The 19,132-nt window shown below is 25.5% G+C and overlaps 2 protein-coding genes across 3 annotated transcripts in view; both read left to right on the top strand.

Annotated features, from left to right (window-relative positions):
* LOC100205617 (recQ-like DNA helicase BLM) overlaps positions 1-440 on the top strand; it is a 70,698-nt gene extending 70,258 nt beyond the window's left edge. For both annotated transcript variants that reach the window (XM_065815415.1, XM_065815414.1), the window contains exon 25: positions 189-440. In XM_065815415.1, the coding sequence (XP_065671487.1) occupies positions 189-381 (193 nt within the window). In that variant the 3' untranslated portion in view covers positions 382-440. The remainder of the gene's footprint in view (positions 1-188) is intronic.
* Positions 441-716: 276 nt separating this feature from the next.
* LOC100203594 (centrosomal protein of 120 kDa) overlaps positions 717-19,132 on the top strand; it is a 53,079-nt gene continuing 34,663 nt past the window's right edge. Inside the window, exons 1-9 of the mRNA XM_065815416.1 lie at positions 717-864; positions 1,137-1,321; positions 4,077-4,166; positions 4,256-4,379; positions 4,666-4,811; positions 7,016-7,210; positions 7,438-7,668; positions 9,784-9,936; positions 10,386-10,507. Of these exons, the coding sequence (XP_065671488.1) occupies positions 825-864; positions 1,137-1,321; positions 4,077-4,166; positions 4,256-4,379; positions 4,666-4,811; positions 7,016-7,210; positions 7,438-7,668; positions 9,784-9,936; positions 10,386-10,507 (1,286 nt within the window). The 5' untranslated portion in view covers positions 717-824. The remainder of the gene's footprint in view (positions 865-1,136; positions 1,322-4,076; positions 4,167-4,255; positions 4,380-4,665; positions 4,812-7,015; positions 7,211-7,437; positions 7,669-9,783; positions 9,937-10,385; positions 10,508-19,132) is intronic.

Below are 19,132 nucleotides of genomic sequence, written 5' to 3'. Positions count from 1 at the left end.
TGTGGGTTGGTAATATATGTTTTTGGGTTGGTAATAAGTGTTTGTGGGTTGGTAATAGATGTTTATGGGTAGGTAATAAGTGTTTCAATGGTTTGTCCAAAAAAAAAAAAAAAAAATGCGGAAATGTGATGTGAAGTTGAACGATTTTTTTAGTTTATTCTTTTTTTCTTATTTTTTTATTTTTTTAGTAAAAGTAAAACAGCTGGTCAAAAAACGAAAAAAGGAAATTATAAAACTTTTAAAAAAAAGTCAAGCAATAATGGTTGGCCTCCAGCATGGAATGCAGATTCTTCTACATCAGCTGTAAATAAACCCACCACTTTTTCTAAAAAGTTAGGTCTTATGGCTCCACCTCAACTGAAAAAAGCTCGTTACAACTAGGATATTGTTTTAGTATATATTATTATTATTATTTTTAATGAAGACAAAATCTGTTTAAATAAGTTTTTTGAAAAAAACACTTTATTATCAATCTCTTTGTAAAAATATAAAGTTTTAACACATTTTTTTCCCAAACTTTGTGTTTCGTTTATTTTGCAAAAAACTTTTGATTTTACTTCTTTGTATGAAATATTCAATATTTGTTAGTAGTAGAATTTTACATTATTTAAAAATGAATAAGAAAAAGTGTTTTTTTTTTCCTTAGACTCAAATATTTATTTAAACTGTTTTAAAAAGTGCTAATGTTTGTTTTAAAAAAATAACACTTATTTTTTTATAAATATTTATACGACATGTCTGCTATGATAATATGTCTACTATCCTGTTTATGTTTATAAAAAACAATGTTCAGCATGTAGTTACAGTGAAATAACAGAATAAATATGGAAGAAAATATTTTGCTTGTGTTAAGTATTATTGAAGGTAAGATATTTAAGAAATTCCTCACAAAATTATCTTTGGTTGAGAATTAGTTATTTGACTTGATGATTTATAGATAAATTAGTATTGTATAAATTACATATTGTTAATTTATTGATATTTATTAGTTAAAATAAATTTAAGTTAGGTGGTATAGTCGTACTACCACTCTTTTGTCGCCATTTTTACTGCTCTTTGATTTATTGAATATTATTGGCAATTATTTATTTTTACTTATTAAAAAAAGTGTTTATTAATCTTTTATATTTTAAAAGGTCGACATTTTCCTAAAAGACCTCATCATAAATTAGTAATCGAGGCAAAATTTGATGGAGAGTTTTTGACAACTGATCTCATAAAACATAATGATAATCCTCAGTTCAATACTGAACTGGCTTGGGAAATTGATAAAAAATTATTACATCAACATAAACTGCAAAGAACACCAATTAAACTTCAGGTGAGTTTTTAAAGTTTCAATTTTTGCTTTTTTAAATATATTTTAAGTATTTAAAACTTAAAAATTGTTAGAATAATTCATATAAAATATTCATTCCACATCATTAAATTAACACCAAGTAAAAAATACTTGTTATAAGATTAAATTTGTTTGAAATTTTTATTTTATTTATCTCATGATATTGGTTGCTATGCGCTCTAATTTGGCTACTTCTTTCTCCATTAAACTTTAGCCATACTCTATGAGGTTGATGAGTCAAACTTTATGAGATTGATGAGCCATACTCTATAAGATTGATGAGCCATACTCTATGAGATTGATGAGCCAAACTCTATGAGATTGATGAGCCAAACTCTTGGGACATTTTGAGATTGACATACTCTATGAGATTGACATTTTGTAAGCTAAAATGTCAGCTATTGATTTCAATATGATATTTTCAAAATTCTTTTTTTTAAAACTCCTATAGTACTGCTGTGGTAGGTGCTTTATGGCGACTAATGTGGGCTAGAGTTTGAACCCCCTAATAGTACCATGCTCTACCTGTTTCTATATACAGTACCCTTGTTTATTAAGTTATAGAATAATTCACTTGTGATATTCAATCTTTCAATTGTGGTATTCAACTTAATGTCAAATTAGAATTAAAACTGATGATTTTTTAATATAACTTAATTTTTTAAAAAATTATTAAAAAATATATATCATATATAAAAACTACCAGCAAAAAAATTTGGCCTACAGTATAAGATAAATTCATTTATCTTATACTGTAGGTGATAGATAAGTTTTTGTTTAAACACATTGTTGAATTTGCGGATTGGTTGTCGAATTGGAAAGTTGAATGACTCATATGTTGTTATACACGTGTTAAAAAGAATGGCAATGTTGTGACCACTGCATTGCTAGAATTTATGATAAAAGATCATTGACTTTGGAATGTAGATTGATTTGAGATAAAGGTGGGCCAAATGGTTTTATAATTTTAGCAATATAAGACATGAGTACATTTGTTAGAAATGCTAGGAAAAAATGATTTAGATGATGTTACTTGAGTTGGGTCATTGTTCATTTGCCATTAGTGGTATTTCTTTATTAGTGTCTTGATATCAAGTCCATTTAATTCACCAGCTATGTAATCCAGACACTTTTTCAGACAAATAAGAAAATGGAGGAAAATTTGAAAAAAAAATCATTTTTCATAAGTAGATACTGTCTGTCAATCCCAATTAGTCATTTTATGCTATAAAGCTTCACAGATTTAATTATGATGTCATCAGTTATGAAATGATACTTAAGTAGCAGCTTATTGATATATGCAAACACACTTTTTTTTTCCCCCAACATCTTTGCTTCCAACAAGGCTGCAAGCAACCACCATTGGAAGTTACTGGAAAAGAAAAGATAAAGTTTATAAATTATTAAATCAGGAAAGCAAGATGAAAGGAGCGAATTCCAAAGAACAGATGTTAGAGGAAAAAAACTAGACATATAAAAGTTTTTGGAGCACTTAGGAACAGCCACAGAAAAAGGATGAGACTTAATTGAATGACGAGTAACACGAGAATGAATTTTAGTAGATGGCACAAGAGATGCTAGGTTTTTATAGCAGTAGCCATTATAGTATTTATAGAAAAGAGAAAGAAAAGCAACATTACAATGATGTGATAATGGTTGGAGGTTGGCTGCAGGGACAGGTCCAACTATGTTTAAAATGCATTTTTGCACCTTGTTTAAAAGAAAAAGGGGATCATTGGAAGATCTGCCCCAAATACGGCAACAATATTCCATACATTTCGGATGGACAGATTTGAGATTTATAGAGGTTAAGTATAGAATCCGGATTAAGAAAGTGTCGAGTAAGATAAAGAGATACAACCTTAGCAGATGATAATTTTGCAATGAATTTGGTATATGGCTTCCAAGAAAGATTAGAAGTATTTTATTAACATTTATATAACATTTATAATAAATAAAATAAAATAGTTCAAAACATTCAAAAACATAAATAAAAATTTTTAGTAATTTTTTTTTATTCTGTTATGTAGCTTAATCTTTTTTTACTATTCAGTTAGCAGTTTTTTAAGCCAAAACATTGGTTGAAAATTTGTATTAGTATTTTTATTTTATTTTAATCTTTTTATAACTATATAATTTTGTGGTTCTGTATTTATTTACTATTTTATAATTGAAGGGCTTATTGTGAAACAATGACAAGCCACAAAAACAAATATTTGAGAAAAATGACTTTAAAGTTTTATTTAAATCTATAAAATCAGTGCTTACCTATTATTCTCTCAAATTTATACATCATAAAAATACTAATGGATATATTGGACAAAAAAAATAAATAAAAATTGTGTATGCTATTTATGATTATAAAAATGATAATAACTCATTTTTGAAAAAAGTGTGGCTTGTTATTGTTTCACAATAAGCCCTTCAATTTATGTACAATTTTTGTTGGATAATTATAAATTATCTTTTGATGATTAATAACTTATATTATTGGTTGGTTTAGTCATACAAATATATTGATATAAAATTATTATATTTGATTTTATATAACTAAATAACTAGAACACATTTATTATTATTTTCTAATGTTAAATACTTTCTTCTGAAGCTTTCTTTTTTTTTATTTATAATTTTTTTATGTTAAATACTTTTTTTTAATAAAATTTATTGTTTTTAATAATATTATTTTCTTAATGTTAAATACTTTCCTGTGATTTTTTTTTTAAACTATCTCTAGGTTTATGCTGTAGAGTCTACAAATTTAACTAAAGAACTGATTGGTTATTGTGTTTTAGACATTCGATCTGCTCAGCTTGACGGCAAAAAGGTATGTTAAAGGTATTTTTTTTTCTTTTTTTGAACTAAGCAATTGTTTTAGTGTTTATTTAGAAATTTAATTTCAGTATTTTTTTTTAGAAGGGTGAATGGATTAGCTTGTTGAACAGTAAATACCAAAGCTTAAAACCAGAAATAAAGACCTCATTAATTCTTGAAATTGATCAAGTCAAAAACGATGATGAACAAAAAAATAAAAAAAAAGGTTTTATATTCTGTGTGTGTGTTGTCTATCAATAAATTGAGGTGCATATAACATGGGTAGATCTAGGATTTTCCCTAAGCCTCTAAGGAAAAAAACGTTATCTTTAAGTTCAACTTCAATGTAAGAATTGAAAGTTTAGACTCATTTCACATGGAAATATTTTGAGTGTGTTATTACTATAAACAGTTTTGGGTTGATTATTTGTTATTATTTGTGGGATAACGCAATATTAATGCATAAACTTTTCTTAAAATAAATTTTACAATTGAAATGAAATTCATTTTAGTGAAATCAATGTTGTCAAATCAAAATGATTCATTGGAAATTGTACTAGACCAAGAAAATGGATATTATCTGATTGGTCAAAAAAGCAATGAATGTAAGATATTTGTTCTATCTGTTTCAATTGGTGGTGCCAAAAATTTGATTAAGGTAATTTTGATTTCTGTTTTATATATACATATATATATATATGTATATATATATATATATATATATATGTATATATATATTTATATATATATATATATATATATATATATATATATATATATATACACATACATATATAATTAGTTATAATTGATAATAATGAGTTGACAAATATTGTAAAATCCAAAGATAAATAAAAACAATATGTTCTGTGATATGTAACTGCAAATAAAGTTGTTTTGTAAATCAAGAAAAAAAATTAAAAATTCTTTTCGTGATGAATGCTTTATAGTAATTAACTTTAAAAAGACTCTGTTAGTTTTGATATTAAAAGTAAATGATGTGAAAATTCAACCAAAAAACTGATAAAATAAAAAATTTTTCTTAATAGTTTCTTACTTCTTGGAAACTAATTTGGACAAAGTTGTGAGAAAACAAATTCTTTTTTTTGTACCAAAATATATTTTTTTCAAATGTAACAGGTGATGTGGAAGTTATTGGACAAATCCTAATTTCATTATTTGAGCATAATAATTAGTTTTTGTGGTTTTATGCGTAAACATAAAAGTTCTATAAAATATAAACTTTATTATTTGAAACACAATTATTTAAAATGAGGTTAAATGCAGCTGAACGAGAATCTTTTCGAAAGCGACTAAAAATGTTTTTTGTAAATAAACCTAATATAAAAAAAAAAAATCGTAAATCATTTTGAAAAGGAAGGATTTGCTCGAAGTACAATATATGATAACCTAAAAAGACTTGAAACTGTTCAATCGTTTTCTGATAGAAGCACCCTGGTTGTCCAACATCCTGGACTAGAGAAAAAAAAGCCGATATAACGAGACTTGTCAACAATTGAAAAGGGGTCAGTCAGAGAAAAATAGGTATTAAATTTGGTGTAAATCAATTGACAATTGGTCGCCAGTTAAAAAAAATGAATATTAAATATAGAAAATGTAAAAAGACTCCAAAATACACTATAGAACAATAAATAAAGGCAAAGAAAAGAAGCAGGAAACTAGTTAACCAACTCTATAACACAAAATCGCTTCTAGTCATCGATGACGAAAAATACTTTTGTTTTGCAGGGGACAACATACCTGGAAATTCTGGATACTACACAAACAACAAAAAGACATGCCCAGAATATGTTCGTTTTGTAGGAAAAGAAAAATTTCCAAAAAAATTATTAATGTGGATAGCCATATCTGACCGTGGTATGTCCGAGCCATTGTTTCGCACTTCCAAGGCTGTAGCGATCAATTCATCAATCTATATTAATGAATCTTTAGAAAAACAACTTCTTCCATTTATTCACAAGTATCATGGAGACTTTAACTATTTATTTTGGCCAGATTTAGCAAGTTCTCATTATTCTAAAGATTCTCTAAATTGGATGGACCAATATGTCTATTACGTTGATAAAGAATCCAATCCCCCAAATGTGCCTCAAGCACGACCAATTGAAAATTTTTGGGGACATTTGGCACAGAATGTTTACGAGGGAGATTGGTAAGCTTCAACAGAGCAAGTTTTGATTGATCGCATTAAACTAAAACTACAAGAAATTGATTTAAACTTTTTACAGTCGCATATGAAACGTGTCAGAGCAAAATTGAGATCAATTGCAGATGGTGGTGTTTTTTCATATAAAAATAATATATTTTTATTAAAAGATAAATGCTTTATTTAAAAAAAATATAATAGTAGTTTGTTTTTTTATTTATAAACAAGTTATTGACGTTTTTATTTTGTCTGATAACTTCCGCATCACCCGTTAATCACCCTTTGAGTGTTAAAAGCCTCTTTGTTTAAGGAGAGAGCTTTTTTTCTTTTAATTTATGTATTTGGTCTCTCTCAACTTTTAACTATGAAGCACAAGCCCACTGCACAGAAAAACAAGTTACAGTATCACCAAGAAAGTAATGAGGACCACACTTAGAACTTCTCTTTAATATTAATTGTTTTGAGTTCAAAAGCTTGCTGTCTATAAAAAAAGATATGAATGAGTATGTACTTGATGTGTGCTTGATCAGTCAAACACAAAGACAAATTTAAAACTTGATTTTTATAAAATGTTTAACTACTAATTATCTCTTTTTTATTTGTTTTTTTTTTTAATTAAAAGTCATTAAAATTAATAGTTTTAAATTTAAATTTATGTATTTTTTTTTTTAAACTTGTGATTGATTTTTTTGTAGTTGTTGAATCCAACTTCAAACATTAGCTCAGAGAATGGATATTATTTTTATTACTCATTGTTTGGTAATGATGTTACTAATGAAACTTTTTATGACTTATTGAGTACTTCAATTCCGACTGAGCGAGCCACAGTTCGTATTTGTGCGACAAGTGAAAAGTTGTTTAATTACTTGAAAAAGAAAAACTTACTTGAAGTATGATATAATTTTTTGCTTTAAACTTTTTAATTTGTTTTATATACATACACACACGCACACACATATATGTATGTTGTATGTATATAGGCATGTATGTATTATTTTATTATTGTATTGGTGTTCTATTGATTATATTTATTGAAGTTTTAATTATCATTAATTTAATTAATTTTTTCGATTTACATTTATTCTGTTGTTTTTTTATTTTGCATTAACAAATCTAGATCTTTTTTTGTTCTGGAGAAAATTACCTTGGAAAAACTACTGTTTCCTTGGATTCGTTGCTTGTTGACAAAAATTTTTCTTCATCACTTTCATTAGAAGGAATGTTTCCTATATTGACAATGTCTTCTTCTTCATCAGATGCCATGTTGGGTGTCTCTATTGTATTAAAAAGAGAAGAGGTGATTCAAGAGCCAAATGTTAGCCCTGTAGTTCCAACACAAGCTCAAAAGGTAAATGATAATGTTATATATCAATTATTATATAAGAAACGATTAATTTAAACCTAATAGTTACAAAATAATAGTTATATAATATTTAAAAAATAATAGTTAATAACTAATCATTAAAAAATTAATAAAACTATATATTAAAATATTATTCACATTTATATTTTGTTTATGTTAAAGAAAAAAAAATTTTTCTAAGGGTTGGGGTCAAATACGTTTGATCAAATACAAATACAAATATGTTAATTCTAGATTTCCAAATATAAATTCAAGTACAAATATATGGAATGGGCTTTTTCCAAATACAAATGTACGAATGAAAAACAAGATTTTTAACAAATAATCTTTAAAAACAAATTTGAATTTATTTTAGTGTTACAAATGGAAAAAAAACAATATACCTCTTTGTATTTCCCAAAAATACACTAGTTAACCTAGTTTATGGAACTGCAAATATATTTCAGTTAAATATAAATAATTAAGAAATTTCTTTATCATTTATACAAATACACATATCTTTATCAAATGCACATATGCCAAATTGCCCTTTTTTATTAAATACAAATACAAATTCAAATACAAATATGTTTTTGACCCTAACCCTGTTTACTTGCTAAAGTTATATACTATAAATCTAGTATATAGTTATATACTATAAATATAATATTATATATTGGAAGATCATTAATTGGAGATCAGTTTTTTCTAAAGGGAACAGTCCTTTGCATGGTTTAGAAGAATTCAAAAAAAAGAAACAAACTTAACTGTTAGCAATAGTTAATTTTTAAGCAGATTTATTTTATTATTAATTGCAGTTGTTTTTAATGAAATGTCTAAATGGTAAATATGAAAATCTTTTGATAACATCAAAAAGATTTTCATATTTAATATTTTAATGTTTTCTATTTTTAATATATCAATTTAAACATAATTATATATTTAATAGATATATTTAAATCTACTTGTATTTATATTTTACTAATTCTCTACTAAATCAAAACATTGTTGTTGAGTTATGAACTTAGATGTCAAATCAAACTATTAAGAAATATGTAATGAACTTCTGTTTAACCCAAATAAAAAAGAAGTTATCTTATTTGGATCTTGAAAGCAAGTTAAAAAAATATAAAAATGATTCCAAAATTACATTCTCAAGAACAACACATTTAATACTACAATAAATTTAGTAAAAACCCTTGGTATCACCCTAGGTTCAACACTCACTATGGATCAGTACATAAACAACACTGTTAAATCCTGCAACTACCAGCTTCGTGCTCTTAACCATATCCTTCCATGTCTCACCAAAGGAGCCATAAATTGCTTTTGGCATTAATTACTTTCAAATTAATTATTGTAACAGTCTTTTATCAGGTACTCACCAAAAAATATCAAAAAACACCAATGTATTCAAAATAGCCTCCATCATTTCTCATTCTCTTTTCCAGTTAAAATCAGTTATCAATTTATCAAAGAGTAATCTATAAAGTATCATTTATCGAATAAACAATTTTATTCAAATCTCCTGCATATCTGAACTCCTAGAAATCCAAACTTCAAAATAAAACACAATGTCAGACAGTTGCCAGTTACACATTGTCAACCAAGTACTTTAAATAATTTTTCTGTAGTACTACCACTTTGAATTGATGTTAAATGATTTGTCTATGAACATGCACAACTCAACTTCTTTAGCAGCTCAGAGATAACTTGTTCAGTCTGAATTACTTCATAACTTTTGTAAATAATGGTGCTTTTATCTTTATTATTTATTATTATTATTATTATTATGATTGCCATTTTTTATTTTAAGAACATTTTTTAATGATATTATGAATTAATATTTTCAGTAATGTTAATGTAATGTAAAAATTTTATCATCATCATCATCATCATCATCATCATCATCATCATCATCATCATCATCATCATCATCATCATCATCATCATCATCATTGTCATCATTGTTTTCATTATCATTTTTTAAGTGTCTTCAATAACATTTAAAAGTAAAAGAAAATTGTAAAAAAATGAAGAGAAAAAATTGATTGGAATCATTTGATAAACTTCAAAGATCAATTGAAAATGAAAAGTGATGATTTTCTTTTTTTTTTCAAGATTCGCTCAGCTCCATATGATGCAAACAATCAGAAACATGATTTTTTGTCAGCACCCAAAATTGATGAATCACAAAAAGATCCATACAATGAAATACCACTTACTCCACCACATAAACCTGAAAAACCCCATATAAAAGGCTCAGTAGCACAGGTAAATTTATATTTTATGATTTTGCGTTGTATTGCTATTGTATTCCATTTTGTATTGCTATCTTGTATTCAATTATTTATTGAGCAATCTTGTATTTTTTTGTAGAATCATCAAGAAGCAATTTTTTTGCTAATATATTATTGCTTTGTTGTTATTTTTTGTTGTTGTTTTTCTTATTTAACTTCTGTTCATTAACATTGAGCACTCTTTTTATAGAATATACTAACATAGTGTATATACTTTTGCATACATGTGCACATACTTGAAGTTATAAGAAATCAAAATAAATTAATAAGAGTTTATCATAATCAATTTTCACCATTTTTTTTTTTTTTTTTTTTTTTTTTTGATCAAATACAATAATAAATATAATTACTTAAATAGTTTATTAAATTTAATCTAAATTATTGCTGATCAATATTAAATAATTGTTGATTTGAGTTGTTTAGATCCAACATCATCAAAACCATCAAGATAAATCATCTGAAGAAAATCATCACTTTTCATTTTCAATTGATCTTCGAAGTTTATCAAATGATTCCAATCAATTTCCATTGAATGTAATATGCAGGTCAGTTCTTTTAAATATATATGAGTTTATGACAATTTTAATATATATATATATATATAGTTCTAATCCTGTATGGTTTAGACAGGTTTCCATAATGCCATTTTCTTTTTTAAGTATGACATTTTGGAAGAGTTGAAGCAATCTAAAGATTATTAACTAGATTTTCTTCCTGCTTTTACCTGGTTACCTGTTTTCCAAATATCAGGACTGTGATACTGCCACTTTGATAACTACCCACGGTTTATCTTTATTCAAACTTTAATTTGGGGTTTTATATCAGAGTTATCCTTCTTCTAGGTAAAATGCCTTAAGCATAGCTAAGAAGCCTCCATTACCTAAACTATATGTATATATATATATATATATATATATATATATATATATATATATATATATATATATATATATATATATATATACATATACATATATCTTATGTATATATGTACATATGTCTTTGTGTTTTGACATTAGCTATCCATTTATTTATGAGTGTAGTAATTTTATATTTCATCAGTTAAATTATTTTATATTTTATCAATATAATTTAGATTGTAATAGTTTTATATTTTTCAGTTAGCCCAATCTAATCAAAAACATTTGCATTTCAATTGGAATTCTTTTTTTTTTTTATATTTATAATAATATTTTTACTGTTTGGGAACTTACAAATAGGTAGAACATGCGACCATGGTCAACCTGGTACTCGAAAGAATTGAAATTATATAAAAATCAGAAATAATAGGTGTAATATATGAAAAAACTTATTAAAATTAAAAATATTATCAAAAACTAGTAAAAATGCACCTTTTTTAAAAAACAATTTTTTTTTGTGCAACTATGTACACTGTCAACCAAAACATAAGCAACCAAATAAAAAGTTATAATTTTTCAACTTCAATTATTGAATGCAACATTTTTTTTCAAATATTTTAAACAAAATTAAGTTGTTAATATTACATACAAAGGAAAGTTTTATATATAATACGACTACTTGAAATAATAAAAATACTAGAAAATACTAATACATATAAAACTACATGAATTACCACAGGGCTCAAACTAAAGCACAAAAACGTAATTGTGGGAAAAAAAAAAATTTTTTACCCTCCTTATCCCTGACGCTGCATTACGCTATCGGGAAGGGGGTGGATGGCGATACTATAATGTTGTATCTTTTCGACATTAGTTTGTAATTCTTATTCTATTAACATAATATCTCTTGTATTTAAATATTATCTTATAGTTTTCTCGTTTGGCAGGTTTTAAAATAGCGTAAGTTACTGTTATAATTTACAGCTTAAGTTATAATTCAAAGTTTAAGTCGTATTTATAGTGTAATGAGTTAATTATTAATTAGTTAATTATTTAATACTATTAAGGTAATTATTTAGTTAATTATTTAGTTAATTAATTAGTTAATTATTTAATACTATTAAGGTATTCTTTTTAGTGATTGTTTTTACTTAACATGATACTTAAAATAGTAAAAGTAAAAAAGTAAGAGTAAAAAAGCCAATTTTACAATATTTAAACGACTTTAATTAGTCATTGAAAACTATTTAATACGTTCATGCGGATGATAAAATGCGTGTTATTTAAAAAAAGTATTGAATTGTTATTGTAAAAAGCTATAACATTAAAACAAACTGAAAAGTTGCTTTAACAAATTGTGTAAATGTAAAATAACTTCCTGATACTGTTTTGTTTCTGTTTTATACAGTTTATAACATTGATAACATAAAACACATTTAAAATAAACCAAAGTAAATAAATAGAATAGTTTTAATAAATTAAAACCTTATCATAAAACTTTAAACTTTATATTTGCGCAAAAACATGCCTAAAGACCATACGAGTCTATAATCTATAGACCAAATAAGTAAAATCAAAGCAAAAAAATATTAAATATATTACTAAAAATATTAGATACTAAAATTAGATATGTTAGAAAAATACTAGTTTTTTATAATTTACTGTTTCTTGATCTAGAGTACTATTAAAAATTTAAGTATAAATAAGTTTTTCATTCAAAAGGTTTTTAAGTTGATGTTTTCACTTAAATTGTTTTGCTATAAAAAGTGAAACAAAAAAGTTTGATTTAATAAATCGAATTATATTTCCTTAAGTTTATAAATATGCTTAAATTATTTTTTAAGAAAAAATATACTTTGAACAGAAGTAAAATAATTTATTAATTTTAATTTAAATTTTTTATAAATTAATTTTTAGTTTAACGTTTGCAATCACTGTTTTAATGTTTGCAATAGAATGTTTCTACTTTCAAAACTATTTTCAAGAAGAAAAATATTAACTATTATTTAATTACTATTATTATTAACTACAAAATATTATTCGATTAATATTATACTTTTTGATTATTTGAAATGTTTACTATTCAAATAAAACTTTCTCCTCACTTGCACTATGTTCTAAATCTGATATTGTTACTCTAGCTAGATATAGGTTTAAAATTCAGGAACAATTCTCGCTGTGCCACTGGGTATTACAGACACAGCTGCAATTAAATTTGAAATTATTGAGCGTTTAAATTCTTTTAAATTTTTCCAAATTTTTTTAATTTCAAATTTCAACATATAAGATATAATTAAAAACATTTCAATCGCAAAATTGTTTGAATAAGAAAATTTTTGAAGACTAAAATACTTCTGTTCAAATAGGTTTCTTTTTAAATAAAGTTCCTAAAAACAACTTGTGTATTTATAGAAAATGTTAAATATTGATATTGCTTTAGATATAAAATATAAAAAAATGGTATTGCATTTTTTATATTCTATTCAACATTTTTTGTTAAAATAATTTTTAGTTCGAAGCTTATATTATGTGTTAACAGCATATAAGATTTAATTAGAAACATTTGTGTGGCCAATTTTTGCAAGTCTTTGATTAAGTAAATTTAATAGTTGAGTAACTTTAGGAGAGTAAGTTACAGACCTTTTTTAGTTAGAAAAGTTACAAAACTTAAGAAAGTTAATGTTGTAACTTAACTGGTTGTTTTAATTTAGTTTAAAGGTAAATTTATTGCTATGTCCTTTATCCATTTAGTAAATCAAACTAAATATAACTTTAACATATTGGTTTCTACGCAGAGATTTAAAGTAATTTAAATTCAAAAGCGCTTTATGTTGAATAAAAATCGCTGCTAAAGATAGCAAAAATTATACTTTTATCCAAAAGATAAATTTAGCATGATGTACTTTGTAACCCCTAATAAAAAACTTAAATAAAAAAACATTACTTTTAAGAATGGCTAAGGAAATGCTAAATTAAAAGAGAGAAAAAAAATGAATATAAAAAAAAAAAAAAAATCGCAAAAATATTTAAAAAAAAAAAAGAATAAACGGGTAAGTGTGAAAAGCATTCGCAATGGCGATACGCTTAATTCGAGCCTTAAAACATATGTGAATATGAAAGTGTGGTATTTTAAACATTAGCAATTTTTTTTATAACTACAAAGAAATTTTAAAAAGAATGATTTTGATGATTGAAAAGAAATATATATAATAATATTATATAATCTTTATATATAAAAATAATATCATTACATATTGTATTATAAAGAATGATTTTGACTCGAGATCACAGTTTTGTGCTATTTTGGTAAGAGAACTTTATAATGTTAAGGATTTTTCTTACAATCAATTTTTTTATACTATATTGCATTCAAATATGTCCATGTGACTAGACTGTCATGTGACTGTCATTTGCTTAACTAAATCTTCTCTAATATTGACAAAAGACTTCAGGAGGAAAATTGTTATAAATTTAGTCATTCTTTCAAGATTATTAACTTTGGATAGTTATTATTTCTCTAATAAGAGACAGAATTGGTTTAAGTATAGTCATTAATAAAGATTATTGGAAAGTATCCAAATCATAGTTTCCGACTGTATCTCACCTTTTTTTTTGAAGAGGTTGATCAAATAAGTTTTTTCAAATGATTGCAGAGCGGAAGCTCATTAATGTGGAGGTAGCAAAGTGATATAAAAAGTTTCCTATTGAAAAGTTCTTCAACAAAATTTAAAATTTCTACCTAAGCATTTCATTTTATAGTGTCATTGCTGATTAATTTGAAAGTCTTACCATGCACAAGTCTTACCATGCACAAGTGTTAAAGTTTTTTAATAGTTCCAGCTAATGTACTTTTTTTATAGTCTAAATTTTCTTCTAGTCTAGAATACTTTACAGCATGTGAAGATTTTTTATGTCTTTGACATAAAAAATCTTCATGCCAAGATAAGTAAGGTTGCTTTTATCTTCAACAAGTTTACCTATCTTTATTATATATTCCAGTAGACCGTTAATGATAGATGCAGTAGTGGTCTATGACACTAAATATGACAATGGCAGCATTACAAGTATAAAAAAAGTTTTATTTAACATATTTCTTTTGTTTTTCTAATATTAGCTCCTCTTCAATATTACTGACTATATTACTGACCAAACCAACATTAGAATCGTTTATTGATTTAAATTAACAGATGGATAAAATGCTTCCAATGACTCTTTTGTCAATTGAGCCTTGCTTGATCTTTTTTGACTTATCTGTGGAGTTCTAAAATCACGTCTAATGTCACGTTCGCAAAGACAATAAGCACAGTCATACTAGCATTTGCTTAAAGCAATATATAAAAAGTTTATTGGGTTTGTGTGCTTTGTTGGACTTTAGAGCTTTGTGTTGGACTATTTTAGAGAATGCAGATCAACTTCTATTGAGTATTGTTAAGAATGCAGACCAGCCTCTGCTAAATGTTAGCAATGCTTTAGAGTAAGACAAACTTTTTTAAAGGTTCTTTAAACTCATTGTTAGAAATTGTTCTGCATTTTTATGATTCTTTTTTTTATAAACAAGTGTTTTATCTTCCTTCAGATAAAGGTTTTGCTATAAATTAGCACATATGTTTTTGAAACTCAGTTTGGTAGAACTTTCGTCACTAAATTACTCACTCAGCTTAGTGTTTATGGATTTTCTGGTTTTCTTAACAACTAAAAATACTATTTTTCTTTTAAGAATATTTTGTAAATCTGGAAGATATAAGTGCTAGAATACAGTCATAACAATTAATATAAAGTTGAATCTTTAATGATTAAATGATATTGTCCCAAGGCAGGGGGTATATATAGGTATATATATATACATATATATATATATATATATATATATATATATATATATATATATATATATATAAATATATATATATATATATATATATATATATATATATATATATATACACCTATATATATACCTATATATACCCCCTGCCTTGGGACAATATCATTTAATCATTAAAGATTCAACTTTATATTATATATATATATATATATATAGATATAGATATAGATATAGATATATATATATATATATATATATATATATATATATATATATATATATATATATATATATATATATATATATATATATATATATATATATATATTGATGCAAGAGAAAAAGCAACTTTGTAGATGCTGACTTTGCAATGGATTGTAGATATAGCCATATCTACAATCCATTGAAAATTATTGTTCATGAGAAGTCAGTAGTGAAAGATATTCCAAATGATGTAAAATAAAGGACTTAGTAAGAGTGTTGCCATTTATTAGTATATATCAACAAAATTGTGATAGTTGTAAGCATATTACATTGTTAATGATTGTTAGTTGTTAACAGTCATTAGAACTTAAATATCAACTTATACATAAAATAATATTATTAAAACACTAAAAATATGTTATCCTCCTAAAGCAATATCTTAAATTGTCAAACTAGAAAAACAATATTACAAGTAAAATATGCATTAGTATGATTTACTTTTTATCACAATATATTTCAATATTGTGTGACATAACATGGAACTCTAAATACTTTTTTTGTTTATGCGACACAATGGTCGCAAAAAGTGACCAACGGAGCTGTCCAGTCACGTAGACCTGGGAGATGTGAAAATAGAAGTAGATTGTAGATGATATCATTGGGTGAGAATCATAAATGAATGTAAAGACTATTTTGTAGGAGGAAGAAAATTTTAGGACTCAGGGACTAGGTGAACAATAACTCACGCTCTAGTCATACTAAACAAATGATAAAACAATGGTCTATGAGTAAACAAGTCAATATCGATCCGCTGGTTCATTAAAGGCAACCATGGCTAAAATTATCGCACCATACAAAAACAATAAAATAAGTAGATAACAAAATATAAAGTAAAATGATAAAAAATATAAGTACGAGCAATATAAAAAGGAAAAATAGGCTAGTAAATGTGCTACTATATATGGTCTAAACTCTAGATAACAAACTGAAAACTGATAATCACCTGTGTGAGATAAAAGTATATAAATGTCGTTAATGTAACAAATTCATAATATAAAGCTGACAAAGCGCTATAATACGTGGGTGTAAGAGGTAAAAAAATGTTGGTGCCATGGTAACCAATCAGAATTAAGTAGTGGATAATGGTGATCCCCCTCCTCAAGAATGCACTGCGATCACCAATGACGTTTCGGAGAGCCCGAGACCTGCACTAACGCCACTCGTCAGGGGCGTGTCCTTGCAACAGATCTCACCGCCTGCACTCTACGTCATGCTAGTCAATATTGCAATATAACAGGACTACACTACAAAAGCCAAAAATCCCAATCCCTATCCCAGTTTTTAATACAGCTCCAACATTCTTAGAGATCTCATGAGGGTGGTAAGGGATGCGCGTGGTGTGAATATAAGCAAATATGTAAATACATATAAATATCATGTACACTTACATAAGAAAAGACAAACGTGTACACATGCATGTATGCGTATGTATAAAAATAAACAATTTAATGTATAGAAATAACACAAAGCAAATAGAAAATAGAAATTAATAATTATGAGTAACTTACCGTTTCTTTTATGGCTGAAATGTGTCTTATAAATACAATAAGTAAATACCACTCATAATCATCGAAACTAAGAATGTTTGTCGTTAGTATAAAAGTAGTTAGTTGAAAATATGGTAGAAAATCTGGTGACTCCAATACTATGAGAAATATAAATCTTGCCTGATAAGTAGAGACAAAAGCTATCACACAAAACAGACTCAGATAAATTAAAATATGATTAGCCAGAGATAAAAAAATACAGACATATAATCAGTAGGCAGAGAATAGTGAAAAAAATAAACAGATGAGACAATAAATGCGATTTTTTACTAATAGCTTATAACCACTGAAAAACGTAACGTTTAAAAACAATATTGTTGACAAAACGACCTAACGAACGTTAGTGAACACTGTATATTGCAAACCACAACAAACTAACTTAGCGACGTCAGATCAAGAAAACTAGATAGAAACAAAAAACCTTATGAGATTGTGATATGTCTAAACTTATCTAGTGGTATAGTTCAGTACATACAAACCAAGAATACATTTGTTATAAAAATACGCTAATACGTAATTTTGTGAAAAAAATTTTTTTTGCGCTCTTTTGCTTCTCACAAATATGCGGTTTCATTCACACGTAATAACACAAATCTGAATAAATATACAAGGATAAGGTCAAAAAAAGATTACGAACAAAAGTATATAATAAAGAACAAATAATTGATAACCTGATTTTAGAGACTGTTGATGCCTACAGGTGTGATGGTGTAGTGCATTAGTATGTACCGTTTGGTCGTCTCGTATGGTCTCGTTATGTTTTCGTTCACTTTCAAATACTTTTTTTTTTATAAACAAGTGTTTTATCTTCCTTCAGATAAAGGTTTTGCTGTAAATTAGCACATATGTTTTTGAAACTCAGTTTGGTAGAACTTTCGTCACTTAATTACTCACTCAGCTTAGTGTTTATGGATTTTCTGGTTTTCTTAACAACTAAAAATACTATTTTTCTTTTAAGAATATTTTGTAAATCTGGAAGATATAAGTGCTAGAATACAGTCATAACAATTAATAGAAAGTTGAATTTTTAATGATTAAATGATATTGTCCCAAGGCAGGGGGTATATATAGGTCTATATATATATACATATATATATATATATATATATATATATATATATATATATATATATATATATATATATATATATATATATATATATATATATATATATATATATATATATATAAATATATATATATATATATATATATATATATATATATATATATATATACCTATATATATACCTATATATATACCTATATATACCCCCTGCCTTGGGACAATATCATTTAATCATTAAAGATTCAACTTTATATTATATATATATATATATATATATATATATATATATATATATATATATATATATATATATATATATATATATATATATATATATTGATGCAAGAGAAAAAGCAACTTTGTAGATGCTGACTTTGCAATGGATTGTAGATATAGCCATATCTACAATCCATTGAAAATTATTGTTCATGAGAAGTCAGTAGTGAAAGATATTCCAAATGATGTAAAATAAAGGACTTAGTAAGAGTGTTGCCATTTATTAGTATATATCAACAAAATTGTGATGTTATGTCACACAATATATTTCAATATTGTGTGACATAACATGGAACTCTAAATACTTTTTTTGTGTGCTTATTCAGTAA

The sequence above is a fragment of the Hydra vulgaris genome, chromosome 13, assembly GCF_038396675.1.
Source record: "Hydra vulgaris chromosome 13, alternate assembly HydraT2T_AEP".
NCBI classification, from domain to species: Eukaryota; Metazoa; Cnidaria; class Hydrozoa; order Anthoathecata; family Hydridae; genus Hydra; species Hydra vulgaris.
The sequence above is the reverse complement of the archived record's forward strand: the minus strand, read 5'-3'. Positions and strand labels throughout refer to the sequence as shown.